Source organism: Dipodomys ordii, unplaced genomic scaffold (assembly GCF_000151885.1).
Source record: "Dipodomys ordii isolate 6190 unplaced genomic scaffold, Dord_2.0 Scaffold125, whole genome shotgun sequence".
NCBI lineage: Eukaryota > Metazoa > Chordata > Mammalia > Rodentia > Heteromyidae > Dipodomys > Dipodomys ordii.
In genome coordinates this window covers 978,086-989,478 of record NW_012267341.1, presented here as the reverse complement: position 1 = coordinate 989,478, position 11,393 = coordinate 978,086, and the positions used below count along the sequence as shown (strand labels likewise).

The window sequence follows — 11,393 nt, the reverse complement described above, 5'->3', positions numbered from 1 at the left end:
AAGCAAAGAGAAAAAAAAAAAGCTGGAAGTGGCGCTGTGGCTCAAGTGGTAGAGCGCTAGCCTTGAGCTGAAGAGCTGAGGGATAGTGCCCAGGCCCAGAGTTCAGGCCCCACGACCAGACCCCAAAAAAATAAAATAAAATGGTAGATCGCTAGCCTTGAGTAAAAGAGCTCAGGGACAGGTCCCAAGTTCAAGCCCCATGATCACAAATCATCATCATCATCATCATCATCATCATCTAAAGGTAAGTAAGGATAGCTCACAAGCCTGCAAGGCTTAGGCATTTTTTTGGGGGGGGGGTCCAGTGGTGGGGCCTGAACTCTGGGCCTGGGCGCTGTCCCTCAGCTCTTCAGCTCAAGGCTAGGCGCTCTACCAATTGAGCCACAGTACCACTTCCGGCTTTTTTCTTTATGTCGTGCTGAGGAATCGAACCCAGGGCCTCATGGATGCAAGGCAAGCACTCTTCCACTGAGCCACCTTCCCAGCCCAAGGCTTAGGCATTCTTATTATTTAAGTTCACCCCTTGCTGGAAGAGTGAGTGGGTTAATCTGATCCCAGAAGTTTTCGTCCTAGGCACAAAGTAATGTAAAGTTAAGACATCTGATCATGCCAGGTGCCCATGGCTCATCCTGTAATCCTAGCTACTCAGGAGGCTGATTCCTGGAATATTAGTGTTTGAAGCTAGCCTGGGCAGAAAATCCTATGAGACTCCATCTCCAATTAACCAGCAAAATACTATAGTGGAGGTGTGGCTCAAGTGGGAGAGCACCAGCCATGAGCATAAAAACTGAGTATAAGACCCTGAGTTCAAGTCCTGAGACTGGGGCACACACACATAAAAAGAGGATATCTGAAATAGTGGTGCATGCCTGTAATCCTAGCTGCTTAGGAAGTCTACAGTTTCAGGCCAGCCTAGTCAAAAAGTTCCAGATACTGAAAAGATAGGCACAGTGATGCATTTCTGTCATTCAAGAAGCACATAAGGGGCTGGGAAGGTGGCTCAGTGATAGAGTGCTTGCCTTGCATGCATGAGGCCCTGGGTTTGATTCCTCAGCACCACATAAGCAGAAAAAGCTGGAAGTGGTGCAGTGGCTCAAGTGGTAGAACCATAGCCTTAAGCTGAAGAGCTGAGGGACAGCGCCCAGGCTCAGAGTTCAGGCCCCACGACCGACAGAAAAAAAAAAAAAGCAGCACATAAATAGGATTACAGCTTGCTAAAAGCAAGATCCTATTTGAAACAATAAAGCAAGAAGGGTTAGAGGAATGGCTTATGGGTCTAGTGTGTGTTTAGCAAGCACACGACCCTAAGTTCAAATTCTAATACTGAAAAAAAAAATCTAGCCATTACTGGGATTTAGCTCAGTAATAGACCATGCATGAGGCCCTGTGCTTTTATTCCCAACACTACAAGAAAACAGCAGTCATGTGGAAATGGGCAGTGTAGGGGGCCTGTAGACTGCTCCAGGGGTACTCATTCTACAGCTCATCCTGAGTGTAAGCTACCTTCTGACCTACCTTGGTTAGTTGGCCAAATCCTTGGGGCCATTCCTCTTCTTGATAGGGGTCCTTGGGATATGTCTTCACTGGTGAGCGATCTCCATGTCGGTACAGCTGAGGAAAGAAAATGGTTAGCTTGCAATTCATAAGGGTCTCTTTGATGGGGTCACACAGCCCACTACTGACCTATAGTAGAGAAAGAACCCTCAATCCTTTTTGGAAGCCTCCCATTATCCACTGCAAAAGACTCCACTTCTGAAAGATTCTTACTTGGCCAAGCAATGTAACCAGAGGCTATAAGCAAAGCCAAAAGCACAGATTGGGAAGGAAAAAGTGTGGTGAAGGAATGTATTTGGTCGGGACGGGGGAAGGGGGGAGGGAATCACCAAAGTCATCTTTATGGTTCAAACTCTTAACCTTTTAAGTACATCCCCATTCTAGGGCAGGTTCATATCACTTACCCCTAATAAAGAAGTCCCTGCTGAGATGCTCTGCCCCCCGCCCTGAATGGCCCAGGCCACCACATCAATTCTGAATCTAGCCTCGAACTTCCCCCCAAGCAGACTGTCTCCTCAAATCAGCTCTTCCTCCTCCTCCAGACCCCTACCTCCAGCTCAAGCCCCGTCCCTCCCTCCACCTGCAGGCCTCTGCCCCACTAGCTCTGCTGAACCGTTTGGTGACTCTGTCGCCCATTACCAAGGTAACGAAGCGCAGACTCCGGCCCTGGGTGGATGGTATCACCATCAAGTTTACGCCAAGAAGGAGCTTGAAAACAGCCGCTCGGCTCCAAGCGGACTGCCTGCCCGCCATCACCGCTGGGCTCGGTGCAGCCAAGAGCCCGGAACGTATAGAAGGCGCCCGCTGCAGCCGCCCGGACGCAATTGTAAGCACACACACACCGGAAGTGCGTTTGTGGCCATCTTGCTAAGGAAGACGTGGAGAAATGGTGGCCTCCGTGGAGGGGACCGGCGGAGGACCCTCGCGATTGGGCGATGGTTGAGAAGCATGGGCAGCTAGCGAGACTTGAGAAAGAGGTCCCGAGCTCGGCTCTGCCTCTTCCCGTACCAAGGTGGCGCCGGCACCGGGTGGGGACGGTAGCCAGGAGAGCGAGCGCTCACTGCCTCCGGCCGGGTACCGGGGCGAGGCCAGAGCCAGGGCAGAACTGGAGCGAAGGCAGAGGAATCACGGGCCTCCGCCTTCTCGCCCCTTGCTTCCGGGTGAAGTTTGAGCCTTGGCTCTGGCTCTCCACTCCGGGGATTGGTCTTGTAGAGGGCGCTAGGCACACTGTGCCAACAGCCCTTTGGACTCCTGCGTCCTCGAGGCTACTTCCAGCCGAGTCGGCGTCCCTGTGCAGAACCTCGCAGCCTCGCACTTCCCTTTTCCGGTCCTTTCCCTGTCCTCCCATCCACGCCCAAGTTTCATACTCAAGACCTCACTCTTCCTCCCAAAGGAGTTGGTTTGTGCAGGATGTTCCGACCCCCAAACCCCAAAGCATTGAATTCCTGAGGGAGGGATTTCAAACCACTAGAATGATGATATTTTGGGGATAGGCACATAACATAGAGTGGGAGTAGGTGAACTTTCCATGGAATTCAGGGGATCCGCTTGGCCTTTAAGCACAGCCAGAACTTTGTGACTTGGGCTTGGGGTGATGCACAGTTGCAGGATGTCAGATCATTGGGAGGTTTTGGCTCAGATCTTCCCACTAGAAGTAAATCCATTTCAGATCCTTAGAAACCAAAATGATCAGAAAAGTTCATATCTTGCCCCAGGATTCCAGGTACTCGTGTGTGTGTGTGTGTGTGTGTGTGTGTGTGTGTGTGTGTGCCCTGATCCAGACTTTGTTCCCAGAGTTGTCATAAAGGAGAGTGAGGAGTGACATGCCTGTAATTCTAGTTGCTCAGGAGGCTGCAGACCTGGAGTATTTCAGTTCAAAGCCAGCTGGGGCAAAAAAAAAAGTCCCCGAGACTCCATCTCCAATTAACCAGCAAAAAGCCAGGCATGACTCAAATGATAGGTCTTGAGTTCAAACACCAGTACTGGTAAAGGAAAATAAAACATAGGTTGAAGAGTGAATAGGATTAAAAAGCTGGGTAGTCAAATATGTCTTAACTTTCTTAGCTACATGCTCCTTTAAGAATTTCATGAAAATTTAGCTATCTCTCTAGAAGAATGTCCATATGTAATGGAATTTTGCATATAATCACAAGAAGTTTACCAAGATGTCTCATAAGTTTGTAAATTAGCATCTCTGAATCCCTCTGTAACTTTACAGTTTAGGAAATAAACCCAGAGAGAGGAAATGACTTGCCTAAATGTGAATAGGAGAATGAATGGAAAGTCAAGTTTTCTGAATCCCATTTAGTTTATTATGGGGTATTTCTTGCAGATTTCTCAAGTTATATTGCTAAGTTACATTTGATAATCTCAAAGTAACTTGAAACTTCTAGACAAAGAAACTCCAGGGGCTGGGAGGGTTGCTCAGTGGTAGAGTGCTTGCCTTGCATGCATGAGGCCCTGGGTTCGATTCCTCAGCACCACATAAGCAGAAAAAGCTGCAAGTGGTTCTGTGTCTTAAGTGGTAGAGCTAACCCTTGAGCTGAAGAGCTGAGGGACAATACCCAGGCCAAGAGTTCAGGCCCCACAACCGACAAAAAAAAACAACCAACTTTCCACATTAGTAGAATTGAGTGATGACATAGCTAATTGGCAAAATACTGCATATTAATGGTATTTAATTTTTTTTTTTGGGTCCGGTCGTGGGGCCTGAACTCTGGGCCTGGGTGCTATCCCTCAGCTCTTCAGCTCAAGGCTAGCGCTCTACCACTTGAGCCACAGCACCACTTCCGGCTTTTTTCTTTTTGCTTAGGTGGTGCTGAGGAATCGAACCCAGGGCCTCGAGCATGCAAGGCAAGCGCTCTACCACTGAGCTACCTTCCCAGCCCGGTATTTAATTTTTTAAAAGAAATTTTGTTTTACTGTGACCCTTACTCCATGAAACTAGCTAGATGACTGTGCTTTTCAAAATATAAGTTTTTAGGCTACCAAAATTTAGTAAGTAGAACAAAATGTTTTTCTTCCAACTTGCTCAAGTATGTCTATATCCTTTTTGTCTGCAAGTATCTTATGTAGAAGGGATTGAGAAAGCAGATGTTATTTCCATTTTTATAGTGAGAAATGAATCCAGGAAGGGTGTAGATGGACTTGGAACAGAGCCTCAATTTCTTGATGACCCAGATTTTGTGTATTTCCTTCCAGACAGATGATGCTGTGTTCTTGGTTCCTAATCACAGTTCAAGTTAAAAAGATAAAAAAAGATGTATATGGGTAGATAAATGAATACATGGCCCTATCCCCCCATACAAACATCAGAATCTGGAAGGTCAGGATCTGGGAAGGTAAGAAAAACTGCTTCCTGCATTAGCAGAAGCAAACCCAAAGCCAGATGAGCTAACCATTTTCCCCATGGTTGTTTTGTTTTGTTTTTGGTGCCAGGGCTTAAACTCAGGACCTCATGTTCTTGCCTGGCTTTTTGCTCAAGATTGGTATTCTACCACTTGAGCCACATCTCTACTTCTGACTTTTTGCTGATTAATTGGAGATTCATGGACTTTTCTGCCTGGGCTGGCTTTCCTTCCCCCCCCACCCCCCACCCCCCATCGGTCTGTCGTGGGGCTTGAACTCTGGGCCTGACCTCTGTCCCTGAGCTCTTCAGCTCAAGGCTAGTGCTCTACCATGTGAGCCATAGCACTATTTCTGGTTTTCTGGTGGTTAATTGGAGATAAGAGTATCATGGACTTTCCTGTCCAGGCTGGCTTTGAACCTCAGTCTTCAGATCTAAGCCTCGTGAGTAGCTAAGATTACAGGTATGGGCCATTGGTGCCTGGCCTGAGCTGGCTTCTAACCTCAGTCCTCAGATAGCTTCCTGAGTAGCTAGGATCACAGGTGGTATGAGCCCAGCTTTTTTTTTTTTTTTGGAGGGGGGGTTGTATTGCTTGAACTCTGGGCCTGGGTTCTGTCCCTGAGCTCTTCAGTTCAGAGCTAACACTCTACCACTTGAGCCACAGCACCACTTCTGATTTTCTGGTGGTTAATTGGAAATAAGAGTCTCATGGACATTCCTGCCTGGGCTGGCTTTGAACTGTGATCCTGAGATCTCAGCCTCCTGAGTAGCTAGGATTACAGGCGTGAGCCATCAGTGCTCTGCTATTTTTTTCAGTGCTCTGCTATTTTTTTTTTTTAAACTGGGGGTTTGAACTTAGTCTCAAACTTGGTAGGCTGGCATAATACTGTTGAGCCACACCTCTAGCACTTCAAGTTTTTTTTTTTCTTTTAAGATACTTTGACCTTTTAAATGAGCTTAATATATATTCAAATTAGGGCTGGGAAGGTGGCTCAGTGATAGAGTGTTTGCCTTGCATGCCTGAGGCTCTGGGTTCGATTCCTCAGCACCACATAAGCAAAAAGAAAAAAAAAGCCGGAAGTGGCGCTGTGGCTCAAGTGGTAGAGCACTAGCCTTGAGCTAAAGAGCTGAGGGACAGCGCCCAGGCCCAGAGTACAGGCCCCACGACCGGACCCCCCCAAAAAATATATATATATTCAAATTAGGTATTTGTATCTTACCAGTAACTTATTTGTTTGTTTTTTTGCTAGTCCTGGCTTCTTTTCTATGTGTTGGGAAATTGGGCAAAAGTCACTTGAATGGGTGCTTGTGGTCTGTGAGAAAACCCCACAGCTTTGCAGAATGGTGAAGGAGGAATTAAGGAGCAGTTGCCTTGGTCCATCTCTGAAAATTGTACCTAATGGCCTGCTTCATGGAAGGGTGGAATTGGAGGGAGTAATCTGGTAGTATGGGTGGCCAAGGGCTGGCATATGCACCAATTTCTGCTTCCAGAAGAAGCCTCTGGAGGCTTTAAGGGTCAGAAATGTGGCTTGGGAGATTCCCAAGAGTGTTCCCAGGGTTGAGGCCTCTGTAAGAGATTAGGAGACACTCATAGGACTGAGACATTTTGGACCTGACACTTCCTGTGGACTGATGGAATTATGCCATTGGGGTGGGCCTAGCAAACTATGACATGATTCCAGCTGCTGATCACCTGATTGCTTGTCTTGGCTTTGGACAGATTGGCTAGTGGCTGGTTACCAGAAACCAAAGACATTGCCAACAGTTCTTGGTTTTCCCCTCATTTTCTCCCCTTTATGTGGGAGTCTCCTCAGCCCCTATAACTTGAAGGGGGAGCTATAGCAGTGAAGCATTGGCAAATGCAATAGCACCTCTGGGAGACTAGACTGAGCTGACTCCCTGACCTGCTCATTCAGCAGGTCTAGCCTGGGCTCTAGCCTGGATCAGAGGGTTCTAACTGGGGATTCTGGGTGGTCATCTTTGGAGAGACTAGGTTGTCAGGAGATAATAGAGCCTTGTTAACTTTCTTAAGATACATTACCAGGCCCCAGATGAGTGTATATCTTGGGATATACCCAAGATCCTTAAAAGTAGATGTCTCAGGGACATCTCTGACTGCTGCTGTGCTCAAGCTTGGATCAAAAATCATGGGGGATACATCGGATGTGGGTGCTGGCACTGAGCAATTCCAGTCCCCAGTGGCTAGTGTCCCTGGTTACTTTCCCAGGACAGTGGAACCTTGTGAAAATGAAAGAGGGGTAGAGTGGAAGGAATAGAGAATGACTCAGAAGTGCCCAGACCAGGGTGGGTGGCGTCTGCTGAGGGAATGACCTTGTGATGAGAGGGAACAAGAGCAAAAGCTTGGAGGCAGAAGTTTGAGATGGGAGCTTCCAGAGGGGCTTTTCTGAACTGTGAAAATGAATACATGGGCAGATTTTGCAACATCCCCCGCGCCTTCTGTCTCCTCACGTGTGCTCCCAGCCCCTGGCCTGTTCCCCCGTCCTACCCTGAGCTTCCTCCTATCTTTCACCAAACCCCTTGGCTACTTCAGCTTTCTTGTCCTCTCATCCTGTTCCTCTCCCACACCCCATGTCCCCTCTTCCCCTGTTCTCTCTGTTCTCTTCCCTGGTGCCCTGTTCATCTCCATTTTTGGTACCACTGGCTGCCTGCCCTGGCCCCTGTACTAGGCTTTAATGTGGGCCCATGGGAACAGGAGTTCACAGCAAAACAGGAAGAGCCTGTGAGCAGGAAACTGGGAATGGGGTAGGGGGTGAACGACCAGCAGTAACCTCAGCCCCTGCCTTCCACATCTGCTAGACCCTCCCCCTGTATCCCAATGGTCCGCTTCTCTCCTCTTAGTACCTCACTGGTCCATCGGACCTGAGAACAACAAGACAAGAGTTCCTGGACTCTGATGCTGGAGCAAAAGAGCACAGGCACTGACTGGAGTGGGGACATCTGGATTTTGATCCCAGCTTGGCCACTGACTGACTGTGTGTGGTCTCGGGCAAGGCCCGCACGGGAGCTTCAGAGTGCAGTGTAAACTCAAGATATTTACTCTCCCTTCTTGGAGTTGCTCTACAGAGAGTAAGGGGTTTCCATACGGAAATGAAGATTTGGAGCGTGTTAAACATTACACATTCCTAGTCCCAAAGGTGTTGGAAGGGTATTGATAATGGCTGCCAGTTTTTGAATACCTACTGTGTGCCCCAGGGTGCTATGATGTATGTAATTCTCACAATGACCTTACATGGTAAGGCCAACACACGGGAAGCAACACACAGTTGGGCTGGGAGTATAAATCAATGGTAGAGCACTTGCCTAGAAAGACATACCCTGGGTTGGATCCAACATTGTATGAGGGTGAAAAATCTCTCTATATTAGATTATTTGGAATTTTACAGAGAACCACACAGACATCTAGGTACAGAGAACAAAGAAAGGTTTATTGCTGGGAAGGGGCCAGCAAGACCCTTTCTCACACGGGAGAAGTGAGAAGAAGCACCAGCTATTGTCTGGGGTGACCTGTATAACCTGGGAGGTTAGGAGGGGCCAGAAATGGCTAGGAGGCGGAGACCCTGGTGTGGACATGAGGGCCGGGGCTTCATCATGGCAGACTAGGATTTATGGCTGCTGCCTAAATAAGGGGCCCTGCAGCTGCCCAGACCTGAAGGTCACTCTCAGGGGCTCTTGTTGCCTTATATGGTGGTAGCTGCCCCACAGAAGTGCCATGCCAAGGTAAAGGGGGTTGGAGGCAGAGTATTTACTGCCTTTACTACATGGGCCTGGTGTTGCCTAGGAAGGGAGCATGTCAAGCTGTGGAGAGGAAGGAGTGTACTAAGCTACGGGAAGGGAGCTTATTTAACTAACTATATCTGCATCTATCTGTCCGTCTATCTAGGTAGATAGCTATATAGTGAGAGATAGGTAAGACCAGGGTTTGAACCTAGAATCGAAGCCCACAGTCCAAAAGCTAAGTCAAAGTGCTGAGTTGAAATAGACTTAAGCTAACAAGGATGACATTGAAGAGGATCATTTTTTTGTGTGTGTTTATTTAATCAACACAGAGAAACACAATACCTACTCTGTTGCCTCCTTTAAGCCAGGTCCTGACCCCAGAAGAGCTAAAGATCAATGAAACATGGTGCCAGGCACCAGTGGCTCATGCCTGTCATCCTGGCTACTCAGGAGGCTGAGATCTGAGGATCACGGTTCAAAGACAGCCTGGGCAGGAAAGGCCTTGAGACTCTCCAATAAACCACTCAGAAGGCTGGGAAGTTGGCTCCGTGGTAGAGCGCTTGCCTTGCATGCCTGAGGCCCTGGGTTCCATTCCTCAGCACCATATAAGAAAAAAGAAGTGGCGCTGTGGCTCAAGTGGTAGAGTGCTAGCCTTGAGCTGAAGAGCTGAGGGACAGCACTCAGGCCCAGAGTTCAGGCCCCACAACCGGACCAAAAAAAAAAATAAAAAAACCACTCAGAAAACCGGAAGTGGCACAATGGCTCAAGTAGGAGAGTGCTTGGCCTTGAGCTGAAGAGTGCCAGGACAGTGCCCAGGCCCAGAGTTCAAGCCCCACGACCAAAATAAAAGAAAAAAAATGGTGTCTTCCTCCGGGATGGCTCCCTTGTCTCATGCAATAGGAGCAGGAGTATGGCTGTAGTCTCAGTGGGTAGTGCCACAGCCTCCCATGGGACTGTGCCAGATGAAGCAACCTGCATACCTTGGTCCCTGGATTGCGTCCATCTGCTACCCTCACCCCTGTCCCAAGCCTGCCCTTGCTCAGCTGACTTCCTCCCTCTTTCCTGGCTGCTTCTCTCTCGGCCCCTGCAGGGCACCCATGTGCAGACTCGGGAAGGCCCAGCACCTGCCTCTCTCCACTCTTGGAGTTCTACCAGCTTGGCTCAGACCTGAGCGGGGAGAGCTTGGCCCCTTCCCAGAGGCAGAGGAGGAGGAGGAGGAGGAGGGAGGCTGGGAACGAAGTCTGGAGCTTGGTGTCGCAATTCCCGGGCCGTGTTGGGACCTTTGCTCTCGGAGGTGTCTGTAGAGGGGAGGGAACGCTGACGCTGGAGGCTGTCGGGAAAGAGGCGCCTGGGAACACTCCTGTAAGAGGGTAAGGAGAGGAAGGCAGAGAGAGGACCGAAAGGCGACTGTCTTGGTTCGGGTGGGGGGGGCGGGGGAGGGGGGAGCAGCCAGGGAGGAGTCAGCTTGGTGGGGGAACTAACTACCCTGTGGGTGGGGGCCAAGGAGGCCAGGGCTTCAGTTTGTCGGCAGCAGGAAGGAGAGGTAGCCCGACTCACATTTCTGCTTCTCTGGGCTTCAGGTCCCTCTTCCTTGCTCAGCTCTGGTCACCGGCCTGCCTCGGACTCCTGGACCGGGAACTGCACCAACCACTTCTCCCAGCAAGGGGGCTCCAGAGACTGCGCAACCAGGAAGTCTGGTGGCCTGGAGCTTTGGTGGGTCCCTCCTCGGCAGCAGCTGGGGGCTCTGTGTGGGTGTCTAGGGTGGGGGGAAAGGTGGACATCAGAATCTTACGGGGGGGGTGTGAGAAATGAGGAGTGCTGGGGATGGGAGCTGGATTCCTAGAAGAACTCAGCAGGGGCTTTGGGAAGACTCGCAGAGCAACAGGTTTATGTGGGGACCCCTGCAAATGACAGGAGTGAGACTCGGGCACTCAGCCTTGATCCTGTCCCCTGGTACTGCCTAGCTTTGGCTCTCACCGGTGCTAGAGTGAAGAGAAGAGGCTATGATAGCATGCAGGAGGGTGGAGAGAAGGCAGCACAGTGATGGAGGATCATATCTGGTTTCTGAGAAATTGAGGTTGCAGTCTTGGCTTTACCATCACTGAACTGTGTGGCCTTAAGCAATTTAGTTAAACTTTTGAACCTCTGTTTGTTCATCTTTCAAATGGGATTAAGAGTAGTCCTGACAAGCTAAGTGTGTAACTCAGTGGAAGAGAGGTTGCTCAGGTTTGTGTGAAGCCGTTGGTTTGGTCCCGAGGACTGAAAAAAAGAATAGTCCTGACCTCACTGAGACATAATGAAGAAGGCCTGTGAAACCTGAGCAAGGGCTAGTAAATGTCAGTTCATAATGTAAGAAGTAAATGTCAGTTCATAATGTAAGAAGTAAATGTCAGTTCATAATGTAAGAAGTGATTTTTTTTTTTTAAGAAAGCAAGCACAAGAGAAGGGAGCTGAAAGCCCAAAGAAACCCAATTTTGGAAGAGTGTAACTTGGGTCATCTCTGCCGGACAGTGCCTTGGTAATGTCCAGGGCTCTAGGAAGACATGTCCTTGTGGCTGGAGGCATCTGGGCCTGTTGTTTCTCCTGGTAAGCATCTTTGTTCCTGAGTCCAGACTCTGGGTTCCTCTCCTCCTTTCAGAACCAGCCTTCTTTTTTTTTTTTTTTTGGGTCCGGTTGTGGGGCCTGAACTCTGGGCCTGGGCACTGTCCCTCAGCTCTTCAGCTCAAGGCTAGCGCTCTACCACTTGAGCCACAGC

General features: G+C 49.3%; 2 protein-coding genes across 8 annotated transcripts in view; one reads left to right on the top strand and one right to left on the bottom strand.

The window, feature by feature from the left end:
- Positions 1-2,556, bottom strand: part of Acp2 (acid phosphatase 2, lysosomal) — a 9,292-nt gene extending 6,736 nt beyond the window's left edge. Inside the window, exons 1-2 of the mRNA XM_013029961.1 lie at positions 2,194-2,556; positions 1,516-1,611 (exon numbers count right to left, since the gene is read on the bottom strand). Of these exons, the coding sequence (XP_012885415.1) occupies positions 1,516-1,611; positions 2,194-2,307 (210 nt within the window). The 5' untranslated portion in view covers positions 2,308-2,556. The remainder of the gene's footprint in view (positions 1-1,515; positions 1,612-2,193) is intronic.
- A 7,550-nt stretch (positions 2,557-10,106) lies between these two features.
- The window catches only part of Nr1h3 (nuclear receptor subfamily 1, group H, member 3), a 19,490-nt gene continuing 18,203 nt past the window's right edge, over positions 10,107-11,393 (top strand). For 6 of the 7 annotated variants that reach the window (XM_013029999.1, XM_013030000.1, XM_013030004.1 and 3 more), the window contains exons 1-2: positions 10,107-10,351; positions 11,070-11,224. In XM_013029999.1, the coding sequence (XP_012885453.1) occupies positions 11,182-11,224 (43 nt within the window). In that variant the 5' untranslated portion in view covers positions 10,107-10,351; positions 11,070-11,181. Of the gene's footprint in view, positions 10,352-10,517; positions 10,592-11,069; positions 11,225-11,393 lie in introns of those variants that run through there. The other variant, XM_013029998.1, reaches the window with a different exon arrangement.